Below are 13,150 nucleotides of genomic sequence, written 5' to 3'. Positions count from 1 at the left end.
CCTGGTTCTTGGGGGATTAGTATTAAAAATTCCCCTCATGAGTTTTGTTACCAGTGGGTGAGTCCCAACAGAGAGATGCGCTGTTCCTTGCCATAGATACGTTGATAAGGCACTTCTGGCGCAGTTGATGGCACTGTAACTAAGCCCCTCATCATGATGGAGGCCTGCCAGGTATTCCAGAACAGACGGGATGTTCATCTCTCTGTAGGTGATGTTGTTATTGTGGCAATACATCTCCCATTTCCTGATATAGACCAGATATTGTTTTTGGGTGGACTGTCTTTGGGCCGCTGAAATCATGTTCACTGTTCGGTCCGTCAGTCCCAGCTGTAGTAGTGGTATTTTTAAACTCTACAAATTAATAAATTTAAATATTTATGGCATGGGTGACTATCCCTTGTCACGGGATGTACCAACAAGTCTGGTCTATTTGGGATGGTGATACATGGTTCTAAAACCATGTTCAGTATCACTGGGAACCATGGTTGAGTAGGCCAATCGGGTACTATCAAAATACCAGACGCAGAGTCCTGCTGTATTTTCCTTAATACCCGACTGATGAGGCAGAAAGGAGGGAATGCATATATAAACAATTTCCCCCAATGCAGCGAAAATGCACCTGTCGCCGCTGCCCCAGGGTCTGGTTCCCACGAGACATAATTTGATAATTGGTGATTAAGCCTGGATGCGAATAGATCGATATCTGGTGTTCCATATCGTGCTGTAATATCAGCAAATACTTTTTTGTTCAACATCCATTCAGTGTTTTCATTAAATTTGCGTGACCTGGTGTCTGCCACTAAATTTAGTTTACCTGGTAGGTAAGTTGCTGATATCCAAATATCTCTCTGAGTACACCATTGCCAAATTGTATTAGCCAGATTGTCACATGATGTCGATTTGTTTCCACCCATGTGGTTGATATATGCTACCACGGTGGTATTATCAATCTGTAATCTAACATGCTGGTGGTGTGACCCAGTACAATATGATTTTAGGCCATAAAATGCACCCAACATTTCCAGGTAGTTTATGCCCAGTGTGAGTAATAATGATGCTTCCTGAGCAGTCCATCTACCTCCACAGTTGGAGATGGAATTGGTGGCACCCCAACCAAGTGCACTAGCATCAGTTTGTAGCACCGTTGAAAGGTTGCTGATAATGATTGGATTTGTAGGAATGGCAAATGTTATCTATCCACCAATTTAGTTCCATTATGGCTTTGATTGGTAGCTTCATTGGTCTGTCAAAATGACCAGCATTAGTTTTGAGAGCTTGTATTTTTGCCCTTTCTAAATTTTGGTAATGTAAAGGTCCAAATTGTGTGGCTGGAAAGGCAGCCACCATTTTGCCAATTACTTTAGCTACCAACGTGATGGATGGTTTACTGATGCCAATGAGGTTTTTGCTAAATATATTGGACACGAATTCTAATGGTTCGTGTTGGGATTTTTCAATTACACCTTTTGCGTAAAGCCGCTCCAGTTCAGCATGTGCTTCTGATTTCTCTTTACCCGAAAGTACGAACACTCGGTTCGGTATATGTTGAACTGGAGGGTTGTATTTGTAAATAAATTCTATAGTATATCCCTGGATACTGCTTAAAATATGTGTCAGTAGTTATCATGCTCCATGATTCAGAAAGGAGTGTAATCTCCCCCCTACCTCCGTGCTCCCTGTATTTTGTAGGGAACCAGACCCACCTACCTCCATAGTTACCAGTGGCAGGTTCACTTCTTCCTGTAAGTCTTCCGTTGATGTTGAGGCGGTGGATTCTGGGTTTGAGGTTTGGTTGATGTTGGAGGTTCTCTTATCTTCCAAGAAGGTCGGCCTGGGCCATGGCCTAAAAAAGACTCATGTTTATTGTACCAAACCTTCGAGCTTTCACCAGTCGGTCTCCCGGACCATCCTGTTCTACTGGTGGGTGCGTAGGGGTGCTGTCTGTAGTTGTAGTGGATTTTGGATGAAGTCCCTTTAATGAGTCCCAGGGTTTTTGATTCTTCATCGAGCTCTTTTACGTGCTTCGGTAAGTCCCCTCCAAACAGTAGTATTGGTGGTTTTGGGGTCCCAGGTTTGCACAGACCCGCGAATTTTGGATTTAGTGTGGGTCGTATGGCATTCTTTCTGATGTTGTTTAACTCGTCTTGAGTATTACAAAACAATGGCAGTGCATCCTGTTGGTCTTGGGACATATCTTTTTCATCCACTGTGCAGGCAAATGCTATTATCCCTGCAGCTAGGAGTTTTAATACTTTCTGGAGTTTAGCGTCCATGCTCCTAACTCCTGTTCCAATATGTTTCCATATGCAGGTGTTGACTGCTGGAACATTCAGGGATATGCAGTTTCCCGGTGCCAGATGTCTAGATGTGGTGTCCAATACAGCCTGTTCTTGTAGCTGGTTTAAAGACATATAGTCTATACTGGCAGCAAGCTTTTGCTCCAGGTTATTGCCAGCCTAGTCTGGCTGTATGTAATTGGACACCATGTCCAGCAGATTTTCTCTTTCCTGCACCCCCTGCACACTTGATTTTTCTTCCGAGAACCCCTCTTCAAGGTCAGCCCAGAACTGACCCCCAGTGCTCCCCTCTGATGAGGGAGAGACACTGTGCTGCCCTCCAAGAGGTGCTGCTGTGGGTTTACCATAGGGCCCACAGTGACTCGACTCCATCTCCAGGAGCAAATGCTCCATGCACCGCTCCATCCGGCTCCAGCGCTCACGGTCGCTGGCCGCCCGCGGTTGCTCAGAGTCGGGCTCCTCTGAGTCCACGACTCTGTTGGTTTTGTGTCTAGCCTTGCCGCCCGGCCGCGGAGTGGATTTGGCCGGTGCAGAGGCGACATCGGGCACAGCTGATCCCATTATTGGTGATCCAAGTTCCGCTGCCCGCTGTTCCGCGGTCCTTCACCAGCTTCATCGCAGCCCTTGTTTTCTTTCCTTTGTCCATGTTTCCTACCTGTAGTTGGTATAAGAAACACACATTAACCGCAGAATAATCTTACCTGCGGGTTCCGGCTTTTTAAACTGCCGCTGCGGGGGAACGTCCTTCCACCCCGCCTGACGTTTGCAATGCGTGTAGCGATATGGCATGCATGCGTCCTAGCGGGGTTCTTCACGTAGTCACTCACATGACTCCGAAGTAAAATCTCCTGTCTGTACCCCTAATATCGTGGTTGTAGTGGGCTATGTTAATTTTGGTCTGTGAGTGGTATGAGCTGGCTTGAATATGTCAACTGCCCATTCAATCTGTGAGGCTCTGGAGAAGCCAGATAGATGCAGTTTACAGGCGGCATATGGACCATGTCTAAGCAAAGCCTTCAGTGGGTGTCAAAAATGTCAGAGCATGCCCGAGGATGCTTGCAAGCAGCAAAATATGATAACATTTAGAAATGAGCATAAATGGTAGTTAACATTTGGACTACAAATGGCTGATTCGGAAACTCCAAGTCACAGAGTGTGTTCCGAACTGTTCCGATGCCGGAGCTTCGATCATCCCAGCGAGAGGGACTATACATCGGGCTGTCCATAATGGGAACTGCGGGTGTTCTAGGTCCCGACCACAGGTGAACAAAGTGGAAGATGAGTGAACTTTATAGCCTTCCACAACAGTGAGAAACGTCGATTCCGCTGTGGTGGATGTTTATGTTAAATTCACTTGTGTATTCACCAGCAAATGGTGCCTTGTACCTTATTGCTAAGGGATTAGATGGGGCCGAATTTAAATCTATCTGGGAAAATTATCTTAAGCAGTATGTAATGATTTTACTAGAGAAAGGACTACATTCAACCTCCTCGTAGGAAGTAAGGCTGGGCAAGCGACAGAAGTGCTAGTGGGGTTTGAATTTGGGACTTGGTTCTACAAGTTTCAAGATAGATTTGGGGAAAAAAACAGATCTAAGTAAGTAAATTTATTGGCCAAGTATTCACATACAAGGAATTTGCCTTGGTGCTCCACCCACAAGTAACAACATGACATACAGTGACAGTTACGAATGATTCAGAAAACACTAAACATTAATAATATTATAACATTAATGATAAAACACCATTGACCAAGCATGTGAACCAACAAAATACCAGATCAAAGGGAGGCTACAGATTTTTGGTTGTTGAGTAGAGCAACTACTCGTGGATAAAAACTGTTTTCATGTCTGGCTGTGGCAGCTTTGACAGTCCTTCCCCCAATTGATCCTTTCCATAACTAACTTTTTGTGCTAAATAATGACATGAAACTTACAGAATTGTGGTCAGTCCCTAAAGTGTTGTCCAATTGATATTTTACCACATTGTAGTTACGTTTTCAGTGCATTGTCTCATTCGGGAATGTGGGATTCCAGGTTCCTAGTTCATCCAGCGTAAAAGGATGATGGAATTTGTTCTGTGAAATACCGACATATTATTGGCCTCTCAGGATTTGATGTCTGCAATGTTTCAAAAGCGAATGTATTGGCATTGGCCTGGTAAACATGGGCCAGTTGTAAATGAAGCCTGTGCTGAGCTGTGTTTTGTTGTGTTGCAGGTGTGGTGCTCAGCAGTGCAGCGCAGAGTGTGCTGAGCCGGCCCATGCAGAGGAAGCTGGTCACTCTGGTTCACTGTCAGCTGGTGGAAGAGGAGGGTCGGATCCGGGCAATGCGAGCCGCACGCTCATTGGGGGAGCGCACCGTCACAGAACTCATCCTCCAGCATCAGAACCCACAGCAACTTTCATCTAATCTGGTGGGCAGCAGTCAGAGCCAGGGGCTGCCAGTTTCTGGGGCCAGGTACAGTGCTGGTGTCATTTTGCAGTGTCCAATGCAACAATCATTGCTTCAGGGTTAAAGGTTTTCTGATTGTTTGCATAGATGTTGCTGGGAACTGGACTACTTATTGAAATGACCCACAGCCATCTGTAAACTAATAAATGCAGGGCCTGGGCAAGAGGTAAATGCAGAGTAATGTTTCACCCCTCTCACTACACATTCAGTGACTGCTGGGTCAGCATGTTAAACAACATCGACATTGGTCTAATAAACACTTCTAGAGCTAATGTGGTATGAATTGGGAATTCCCTTTAACACATCCCAATAAGGAAAATGATTGTGATAAATTATGATTAATAAATAAATAAATATTATTAAGGTGGACAAAAGTGCTGGAGAAATTCAGCGGGGAAATAGGCAACGTTTCGGGCTGAAACCCTTCTTCAGACTGATGCAGGGTGGGGGGCGGGAAAACGAAAGGAAGAGGAGGAGCCCGAGGGCTGAGGGAGAGCTGAGAATGGGAGGAGACAGCAAGGGCTACCGGAAATTGGAGAAGTCAATGTTCAAGCCGCTGGGGTGATTATTATTTAATATCAATGGAGACACTAAGAACTGCAGATGCTGGAATCTTGCGTAAAACACAAAGTCTGGGGTAACTCGGTGAGTCAGGCCCAGTCCAAAGAAGGTTCCTACCTGAAACATTGCCATTTAGTCTTATGAAGTTCCCCAACCCAAAATGTCACCTATCTATGTCCTCCAGAGATGCTACCTGACCCGATGAGTTATTCCAGCACTTAGTGTTTTATTTAATATCACCATTGTCCATGGGCAGTTTAACAGAATTAAGGGTGTTCACATGAAGTGTGCTAATTGGAAACGTCAACTATCCATTTCCTTCCATCGATGCTGTTCGACCCGCTGAGTTCCCCCAGCAGATTGTTGCTCCGGATTCCATCATCTGCAGTCTCTAGCAGAATTTTGGTTGATTTATATCTTTTAAAAATTGTTACCTGCTCATCTTATTGATCTAGAAATTGGGAAGGGTTGTTGATATATGTTGTATAGCTGTTGATATATAGTTGTACAATGACGAGGTAGGATTCGAGAAACTGAAGCATTGGAAAGTGTTGTGAAGGGTCAAGATAAAACAGTACTGTGAATGGTTGATCTTCACTTCCTTAAGTGAATAATCTGTTTGGCTCCCAGCAATGCAGGAAGAGGCTCTCAAACTGGTTCTCCTTGCACTGGAAGATGGATCTGCACTCTCGAGAAAAGTCTTGGTGCTGTTTGTGGTTCAGAGATTGGAACCTCGATTTCCCCAAGCCTCAAAGACCAGCATTGGCCATGTGGTACAGCTCCTCTACAGAGCATCATGTTTCAAAGTAAGTTTGGTGTTGTCTTCAGCTCCAGTTGAAATGCACAGTTGATGTTGTTGAATCAAGGCCATCTACTACGCCAAATGATTAAATTGGTTTCTATTTATAAAGGGCAAACTTTACAAGAAAGACCTGGAAATGCACTTTGACTGTCTGCTGATGAGACTAAGTTTGACCTCAACTCCCCTCTCTTCAGTTCTCAGTAGCCATGCAAATTGTGGTGCGTCAAATATTGAAGTAGCAGAGGTTTCCTCTAACCAATTGCTGGCAAGATAATAGCCATTGCTTTGTTGTAGAATTTGTGTAAATGGGTGGTTGATGTTCAGCATTGACTTCATAGGTAGAAGCATTTGTACCGATATTCTTGAAGACTCTAATTACGGCCATCGACTGTATTTGCCTCCCGAATCATTATTGAAGCTACCCATATACTAACTCCAATAATTTTCATTCTTGTCCTTTGCTCACACATTATTCCAACACCAACTTTTGATAATGATTTTGCTTTTTTCATTAGTACCTTCTGTAAAATCACCTTTAGCTTGTTTACTTATTCCAGCATGGCTCCATTTCCCATTGCTGGATTTCCCTGATGCCATTTAATCTCTCCTACCTTCAAATGTTCTTTGTTCTTTATTCTCCTCTACTATGTATGTTTAAAATTGTTAGACCGCTGACATTTTACTGTGCTCATGAAGGATCATCAACCTCATGCTACCATTGTTTCTTCCTGAACTTCATGGGCTGGCTGAGTATTTCCAGCTGTATCCGTTTTTGTTATTTTGACTATTCATACTTTTAGCAGTGTCCTCGATCCTGAACTGAGCTTTCTCTCCTGCACTGACTGCCTATTTCTACATCTAAAACATTGCCTGATTGCCCCTTCCTCAGCTCACCAACAGTTGAAACACTTGTCCGTGCCTTGTTGCCTCTTAAATCGCTTCCTTAGCTGACCCATCCTCCACCCTGAGTAACTCTGATTGATCCCATTCCTACTCCCATTCACCAATTGTGAAGCAATGACCGTTTCACTCTCATTTTTAGAATTGGAATGATTGTTATACTCCCAGGACTTCAGTAGTAGACTAGATTTTAGAGATACAGTGTGGAAACAGGCCCTTCGGCCCACCGAGTCCGTACCGACCAGCAATCACCCATACCCTAACATTATCCTACACACAAGGGGCGTTACAATTTTATTGAAGCCAATTAACGTACAAAGCTGCAAGTCTTTGGAGTGTGGGGGGAAACCGGTGCACCTGGAGAAAACCCACGCGATCACAGGGAGAACATGCAAACTCCATACATACAGCACCTGTATTCAGGAAGGAACCCGAATCCCTGGTGCTGTAATGCCACTTAACCTGAACGGAAACTTCTGGAGACTTTGCGCCCCATCCAAGGTTCCAGTGCGGTTCCCGGAGGTTTTTGTCAGTCTCCCTCCTTGCTTCCACTACCTGCAACCTCCGGGAATCGCACGGAAACCTTAGGTGGGGCGCAAAGTTTCCAGAGGTTTCCGTTCAGATTTCCTAAGTGGGACGGGCATAATGCTGCGACTCTACTGCTGTGCCACCATACCCTTCATGTGTGTATCACACTACTCGGGAAGTGTCCTCGTTCGAATTAAACAGGATATTAATTTGAGGACCCGTGGCACTTGTTTTGTAGAAGAACTGGGGAGTTTTCCCTTGTGTCTGACCAGCCCATATCCATTACATAACACTACTGAAGCTGACCTAGCTATTATTACTTTGGTCATGGGGAGCATCCTATGTACAACAAAAAATTGTCACTGAATCTATGTCCCAAACAGTTGAAGAGCCCTGTCTATGCTGATCAATGCATAATTCTGGTAAATTTCTCTGTATCCTCTCTGTAGCCTTGACACTGTTTATTAACCTCAACACATGAGTAAGTTTCACCTGTGAAATTAAAAATGTGTTTGGGGAGACAGGGCAGGGAAGTGAAGGCATTTGAAAGTTTCACTGTTCCCTGGGTGAGCTGGCTTCAATGACCCAACATGTGTGCCGTGAGATTGTATTACAATTGCAACAAATAACCTCAGTTAGTTTATAGTGGGACTTTTATTGGTGACTCACTGTTACCAGTAAAGTAAAATGATTACTCATTTTCACTGACTCAAGTACTATTTAATGGCTGCTTATTGTTAGTGAAATCTTGTTACGGTTTCTCTGTTGCTAAGGCAGTGTTTACTGTAACCCACTGCTGCAGAGGTCATGTCTAATATCTAATATTATAGGCATATTTACTTAAGGGCATATTTAATTTTTCATTGATACAACTCTTGTTTAATGGTCACGTACTGTCATTGAACCCGTCGTTTGATGTTACTCATTATTCATTTGGCCATGCTTTATGGTACTTCACTGTAACTGAGGCAATGTTTACTGGCTACCTATTGCCATTGAACCCCCTGTTTATAAGTGGCACGGGGTTTAATGGTGACTGTGCGAGTAGTCCACCCCTGACAAGATAAACCAGATAAGTATTTTACCTGGTGATTTCTTGAGAGAAGATAAACAAAGTGCTGGATTAACTCAGCGGGTCAGGCAGCATCTCTGGAAAAAAGGAATAGGTGACTTTTCGGGTCGAGACCCTTCTGCAGACTGAGGGTCAGGGGAGAGGGAAATTAGGGGTACGGAAAGGAACCTTGAGAGTACCTTGAGAAACGATTTCTTGAGAGAGTTGTATAAATAGAAAATGTCCAGTTGCAATGGTGGGAATGTCTCTGGATCTAGGCCAAGATAGCATGAATGTGGGGAGGACGTTCCCAATAGTGGGCGAGTCTAGGACCAGAGGGAACAGCCTCCGAATAAAAGGACGCTGTGGACTGGAAGACTTTATCGAGCCAGAGGCCTTTATCCAGGCGCCACGGTCTCCATATAGAAGCTCGGGCTGGGGCCTCGCGGGTCAGACGGAGGAGCCGGGTGGAGCCCGCGGCTGGGACCTGGGTCGGCACCATGGGGGCGTGAAGTGGGGCGTCGACATTGGTTAGGCTTTGGCGACAGTGAAGCGGCGGCAGCGGTGAAACCTCGTTACGATGGGGCCTCGGGGGGGTGGCGACCACTCGCGACCCGCGGCAGACGGTTGATGAGAGCGTGGAGAAACCGCTGTAAGGGGGGAGGAGAAAAACAATGGAGAACACGGCGTGGAGGGACAGCCGTGAGGGTGGGAGAACAAAGGGAAATGGAGACCCAGCATGGGGGGAACCGCTGTGGGGGGGGGGAACAAAGGAGGAGCTGGCGTGCTTTAACTTTGTCAGCACCATAATAAAGTATTCCATTCTTTGGCCAAGTCATTGGTTTTAAAGCGGAGATTAATAGGTTCTCGAATAAAAAGGGTGTCAAGGGGTTACAGAGAAGGCTGGAGATTGAGAGCAAAAAATAGATAAAGCCATGATCGAATGGTGGAGAAGATTCGAAGAGCTAATTCTGCTCCTATGTCTCATGGTGTTATGGATCCAGTAACCTGACCACTGCACCACCATACCTATCTGTCACCCAGGCCACATTTAGCGGTTACCACCATACAAGGGGCACATTTAATGCTTTTGGTGTGTTACTGAACATGTTCAGCAGTACTCTCTGAAGCAGAGGTAGTATTGAATGCTGCCACAGGAATGTTTACTTGCTAGTTGCTGTTACCATGATTGTGTTTAGTTATTGTTTTCTGTTACTAGAGTATCTGTTTAATGGTCTCACTGTTTCGGGCTTTGTGTTGATGGTTTGCAGGTCACAAAGAGAGATGAAGATTCATCTCTAATGCAGCTGAAGGAGGAGTTCCGGACCTACGAGGCCCTGCGGCGGGAACATGACTCTCAGATCGTGCAGATTGCCATGGAGGCAGGGCTTCGTATTGCTCCCGACCAGTGGTCCTCGCTCCTATATGGAGATCTGTCGCACAAGTCCCACATGCAGTCTATTATTGACAAGGTAAACCAAGCTTTCATAAAATGGACTTGGTGACAAACTCTTAGCATGCAACCGAGCCACTCGATCTCTGCAGAGAATAAAATCACTTTTCATCACAATTGTTTCCTTGAAACCGCACAGACTGTCTTGAATGTTTTAGGTTACACTGGGCACTCAAGATCAGAACCATGTTGTGCACAGGTAGATGACGTTTGTCCCAGAGATGAGTGAGTGACTGAACTCCTTTATGGTATTGTTTAAGAAAGAACGGCAGATGGTGGAAAAATCGTAAGGTAGACAATAAATGCTGGAGAAACTCAGCGGGTGAGGCAGCGTCTATGGAGAGAAGGAATTGGCGATGTTTCGGGCTGAGACCCTTCTTTAGACTGATGTCGGGGGAGGGGAGGGGCGACGGAAAAATAAAGGGAGTAGGCGGAGACAGTAGGACTTGAGGGAGAACTGGGAAGGGGGGGGGAGGAGGGAGAAAGCAAGGGCTATCTAACATTGGAGAAGTCAATGTTCATACCGCTGGGGTGTAAACTACCGAAGCGAAATATGAGGTGCAGTTCCTCCAATTTGCACTGGGCCTCATTCTGGCATTGGAGGAGGCCCAAGACAGAAAGGTCAGAGTGGGAATGGGAGGGGGAGTTGAAGTGCTGAGCAACCGGGCGATTTAAGGTACTGTTGATGCTGTAAACATGGGCCCTGATCCTTTTAAGCTGCATGGGATATTTGGCATCCATTGCACAGGTCAACTTAATAATTAATTAAACCTAATTCGTGTTCTTTACATATGGACATAGAGTCCTGTCATGATTCCATGCTTAACTTGCTCCATTGTTTAGCTGCATTAAAGTTAAGAGATAAATGTGATCAAAGAATTTTCCCTGATGACCCAGTGTTGAAGATATAGGATGATGGATATTCAGGAGTTACCTCATCGGACAGGCAAAAGTGTATCTAGGAATTTCACCAGAAGATTAAATGAGCAATATAAATCCATTTATGGTACAGTGCACATATTGTGCACAGACTCGATGGTTAGTGATCACGGCCAGTGAATCTGTGCAAGAGCTGGTTGAATGCGTGAAGGTCGATTGGAATATAGCATGGAGGTTAAGTATTTAAAAGAGTAGTGTGCATGGTTTGGAAGGAAAGTCCAGTACAGGAGAGAGAAGATAGATTATGTGCAAATTGGAATGAATACCAGATATTTCTTATCACAGAGATACAGTGTGTGGAATGGAGTTGCTGCTGTTAATGCTGTATTAACAAGCTGCCTTAGTAGAAAATAATTGAGACTGAGGTCTGTGGGGTGTGGAGGCATGCGTGAATGCTGTGTGTCAAATCCATTGTCTAGGTCCATTGAAAGCCATGTGAACTGACACTGGTTCTGACCGAATCGCGTACATTATATTTTTACCTTTGAGGCCGTGGACACATTTTCCTAAAACTAATACTTGTAAATGTTCTGTCATTGTGAAACTCATTAGATGATAGGCAAAGGATTTTCTTATCATTATTCTGTGTACCTCCAATGAATCCCACACCTCACTTTTCCAAACCAGTTTCTTCAAGATAGTTTTGGAATTTTTCACGGAGTGTTTATGTGATGTTGTGATTAACTAATGGACTCTGGGTGTGGTCAGTAGGCATGCGACTTGGCAAAGGTCAGTAGTAATTGCTCTTTCCTTTATGCCATTATTTCACAGCTGCAGACACCAGCCTCCTTTGCACAGAGCGTTCAGGAGCTGACAATCGCCCTACAACGAACTGGGGATCCTGCTAATCTGAACCGGCTGAGGCCACACCTGGAACTACTGGCCAACATTGACCCCAGCCCAGGTACAGACACTGGCTGCCGATTCAATTGTTCCTCCTCATACAAGTCAGCTGCCGAAAGGGGCAATGAAACACGTAAATGCATGTCTACCGCAAAAATGTCTGTATGCATATCACTTGCCATAGATGAGTGATATGGCTTCACCTCACTCACCTTGGTGCCCCAAGGAGCTTCACAAGGTTCTAACAAACAAAATCTGGCATAAAGCCGCTTAACATGGTATTCAAAATAAAGAAAATCAATACTGAAACACTCAGCAGGTCAAGCAGCATCCGTGGAAAGAGAAGCAGTTAATGTTTCAGGTTTGAGATTAGTCGTCAGAACAGAAAAGAGAAAGAGCAAGCTTGTTTCAGTACCTGAGATGGCAGAGGAGGTTCAGGTAGGACAAAGGCCGTTGCAGCCTTCTAAACTCAATATCAAATTCCCCATATTCAGTAAACACACTCATTGGTTTTTGCTCTTATCAGATCTGGCCATTTCTGCCTTTTATCCACCGATTATTTTGATTATTTTTTTTCTCTGTTTGCTACTGTAGCTCAGTCTGCTGAGCATATTCCACAGTCTTACTATTAGCAACATGTATCACAGACAATCAAGCATAATCTGCCTTTTATTACCATGTTTACTTATTTGGTCTCACTTTATTGGAGATATTCATTTTGTTCTTCCTTCTCTTCCCCACCTTTCTTGCACCTGAAACCAAACTGTTTTCTCATCCTCTGATGAAGAGTCTCCAAACTGAAACATTAACTCTATTTTTCTTCCCATTTTAATTCTGATTTCCAGCATCTGTAGTTTTGTTTTAATTAAACTGTTGTTATGTGCAGACTGCCTGCAGAGGCGTGTTTTATGGAAGTCTTAAAAGATGAGAGAGGCAAGTGTAACAGGGAAACATTTCCAGAGTTTAGGAGCTGGAAGCCATCATCTTCTAAGGATGGAGTGTTGCAAATCTAGGATCTCGAATTATCTTGATGCAACATTCCAAAAACAGGCTTGGCTTGTTGCTGGGGAGTTGTAGATCACAGCTATGAGGCAGAACTCTCACACGTGTCCATATACACCCTTTGAACCCTTAAAAGAGGGACAGGTGGGGAAGTGAGTTGGTTGCATACACAGTCAAGCCTTCATATTCTCTCTGAACCTCTTTGGCTCACCTTCTGCTTTTGCTCCCTTCAGTATCTCCCTATGCTCTTGAACGATTCTTGCCACCAAAGCTAAATACCTGCTCACTTAGTATTGACCTTTGTTTGATAGCTGTTCCTGT

The 13,150-nt window shown here is 44.6% G+C and overlaps 1 protein-coding gene across 1 annotated transcript in view; it reads left to right on the top strand.

The window, feature by feature from the left end:
* rc3h1a (ring finger and CCCH-type domains 1a) overlaps window positions 1-13,150 on the top strand; it is a 94,023-nt gene that overhangs the window by 45,590 nt on the left and 35,283 nt on the right. The window contains 5 exon segments of the mRNA XM_055642035.1: window positions 4,516-4,712; window positions 4,714-4,756; window positions 5,942-6,117; window positions 9,864-10,064; window positions 11,756-11,888. Of these exon segments, the coding sequence (XP_055498010.1) occupies window positions 4,516-4,712; window positions 4,714-4,756; window positions 5,942-6,117; window positions 9,864-10,064; window positions 11,756-11,888 (750 nt within the window).

Source organism: Leucoraja erinacea, chromosome 10, assembly GCF_028641065.1.
Source record: "Leucoraja erinacea ecotype New England chromosome 10, Leri_hhj_1, whole genome shotgun sequence".
NCBI lineage: Eukaryota > Metazoa > Chordata > Chondrichthyes > Rajiformes > Rajidae > Leucoraja > Leucoraja erinaceus.
The sequence above is the reverse complement of the archived record's forward strand: the minus strand, read 5'-3'. Positions and strand labels throughout refer to the sequence as shown.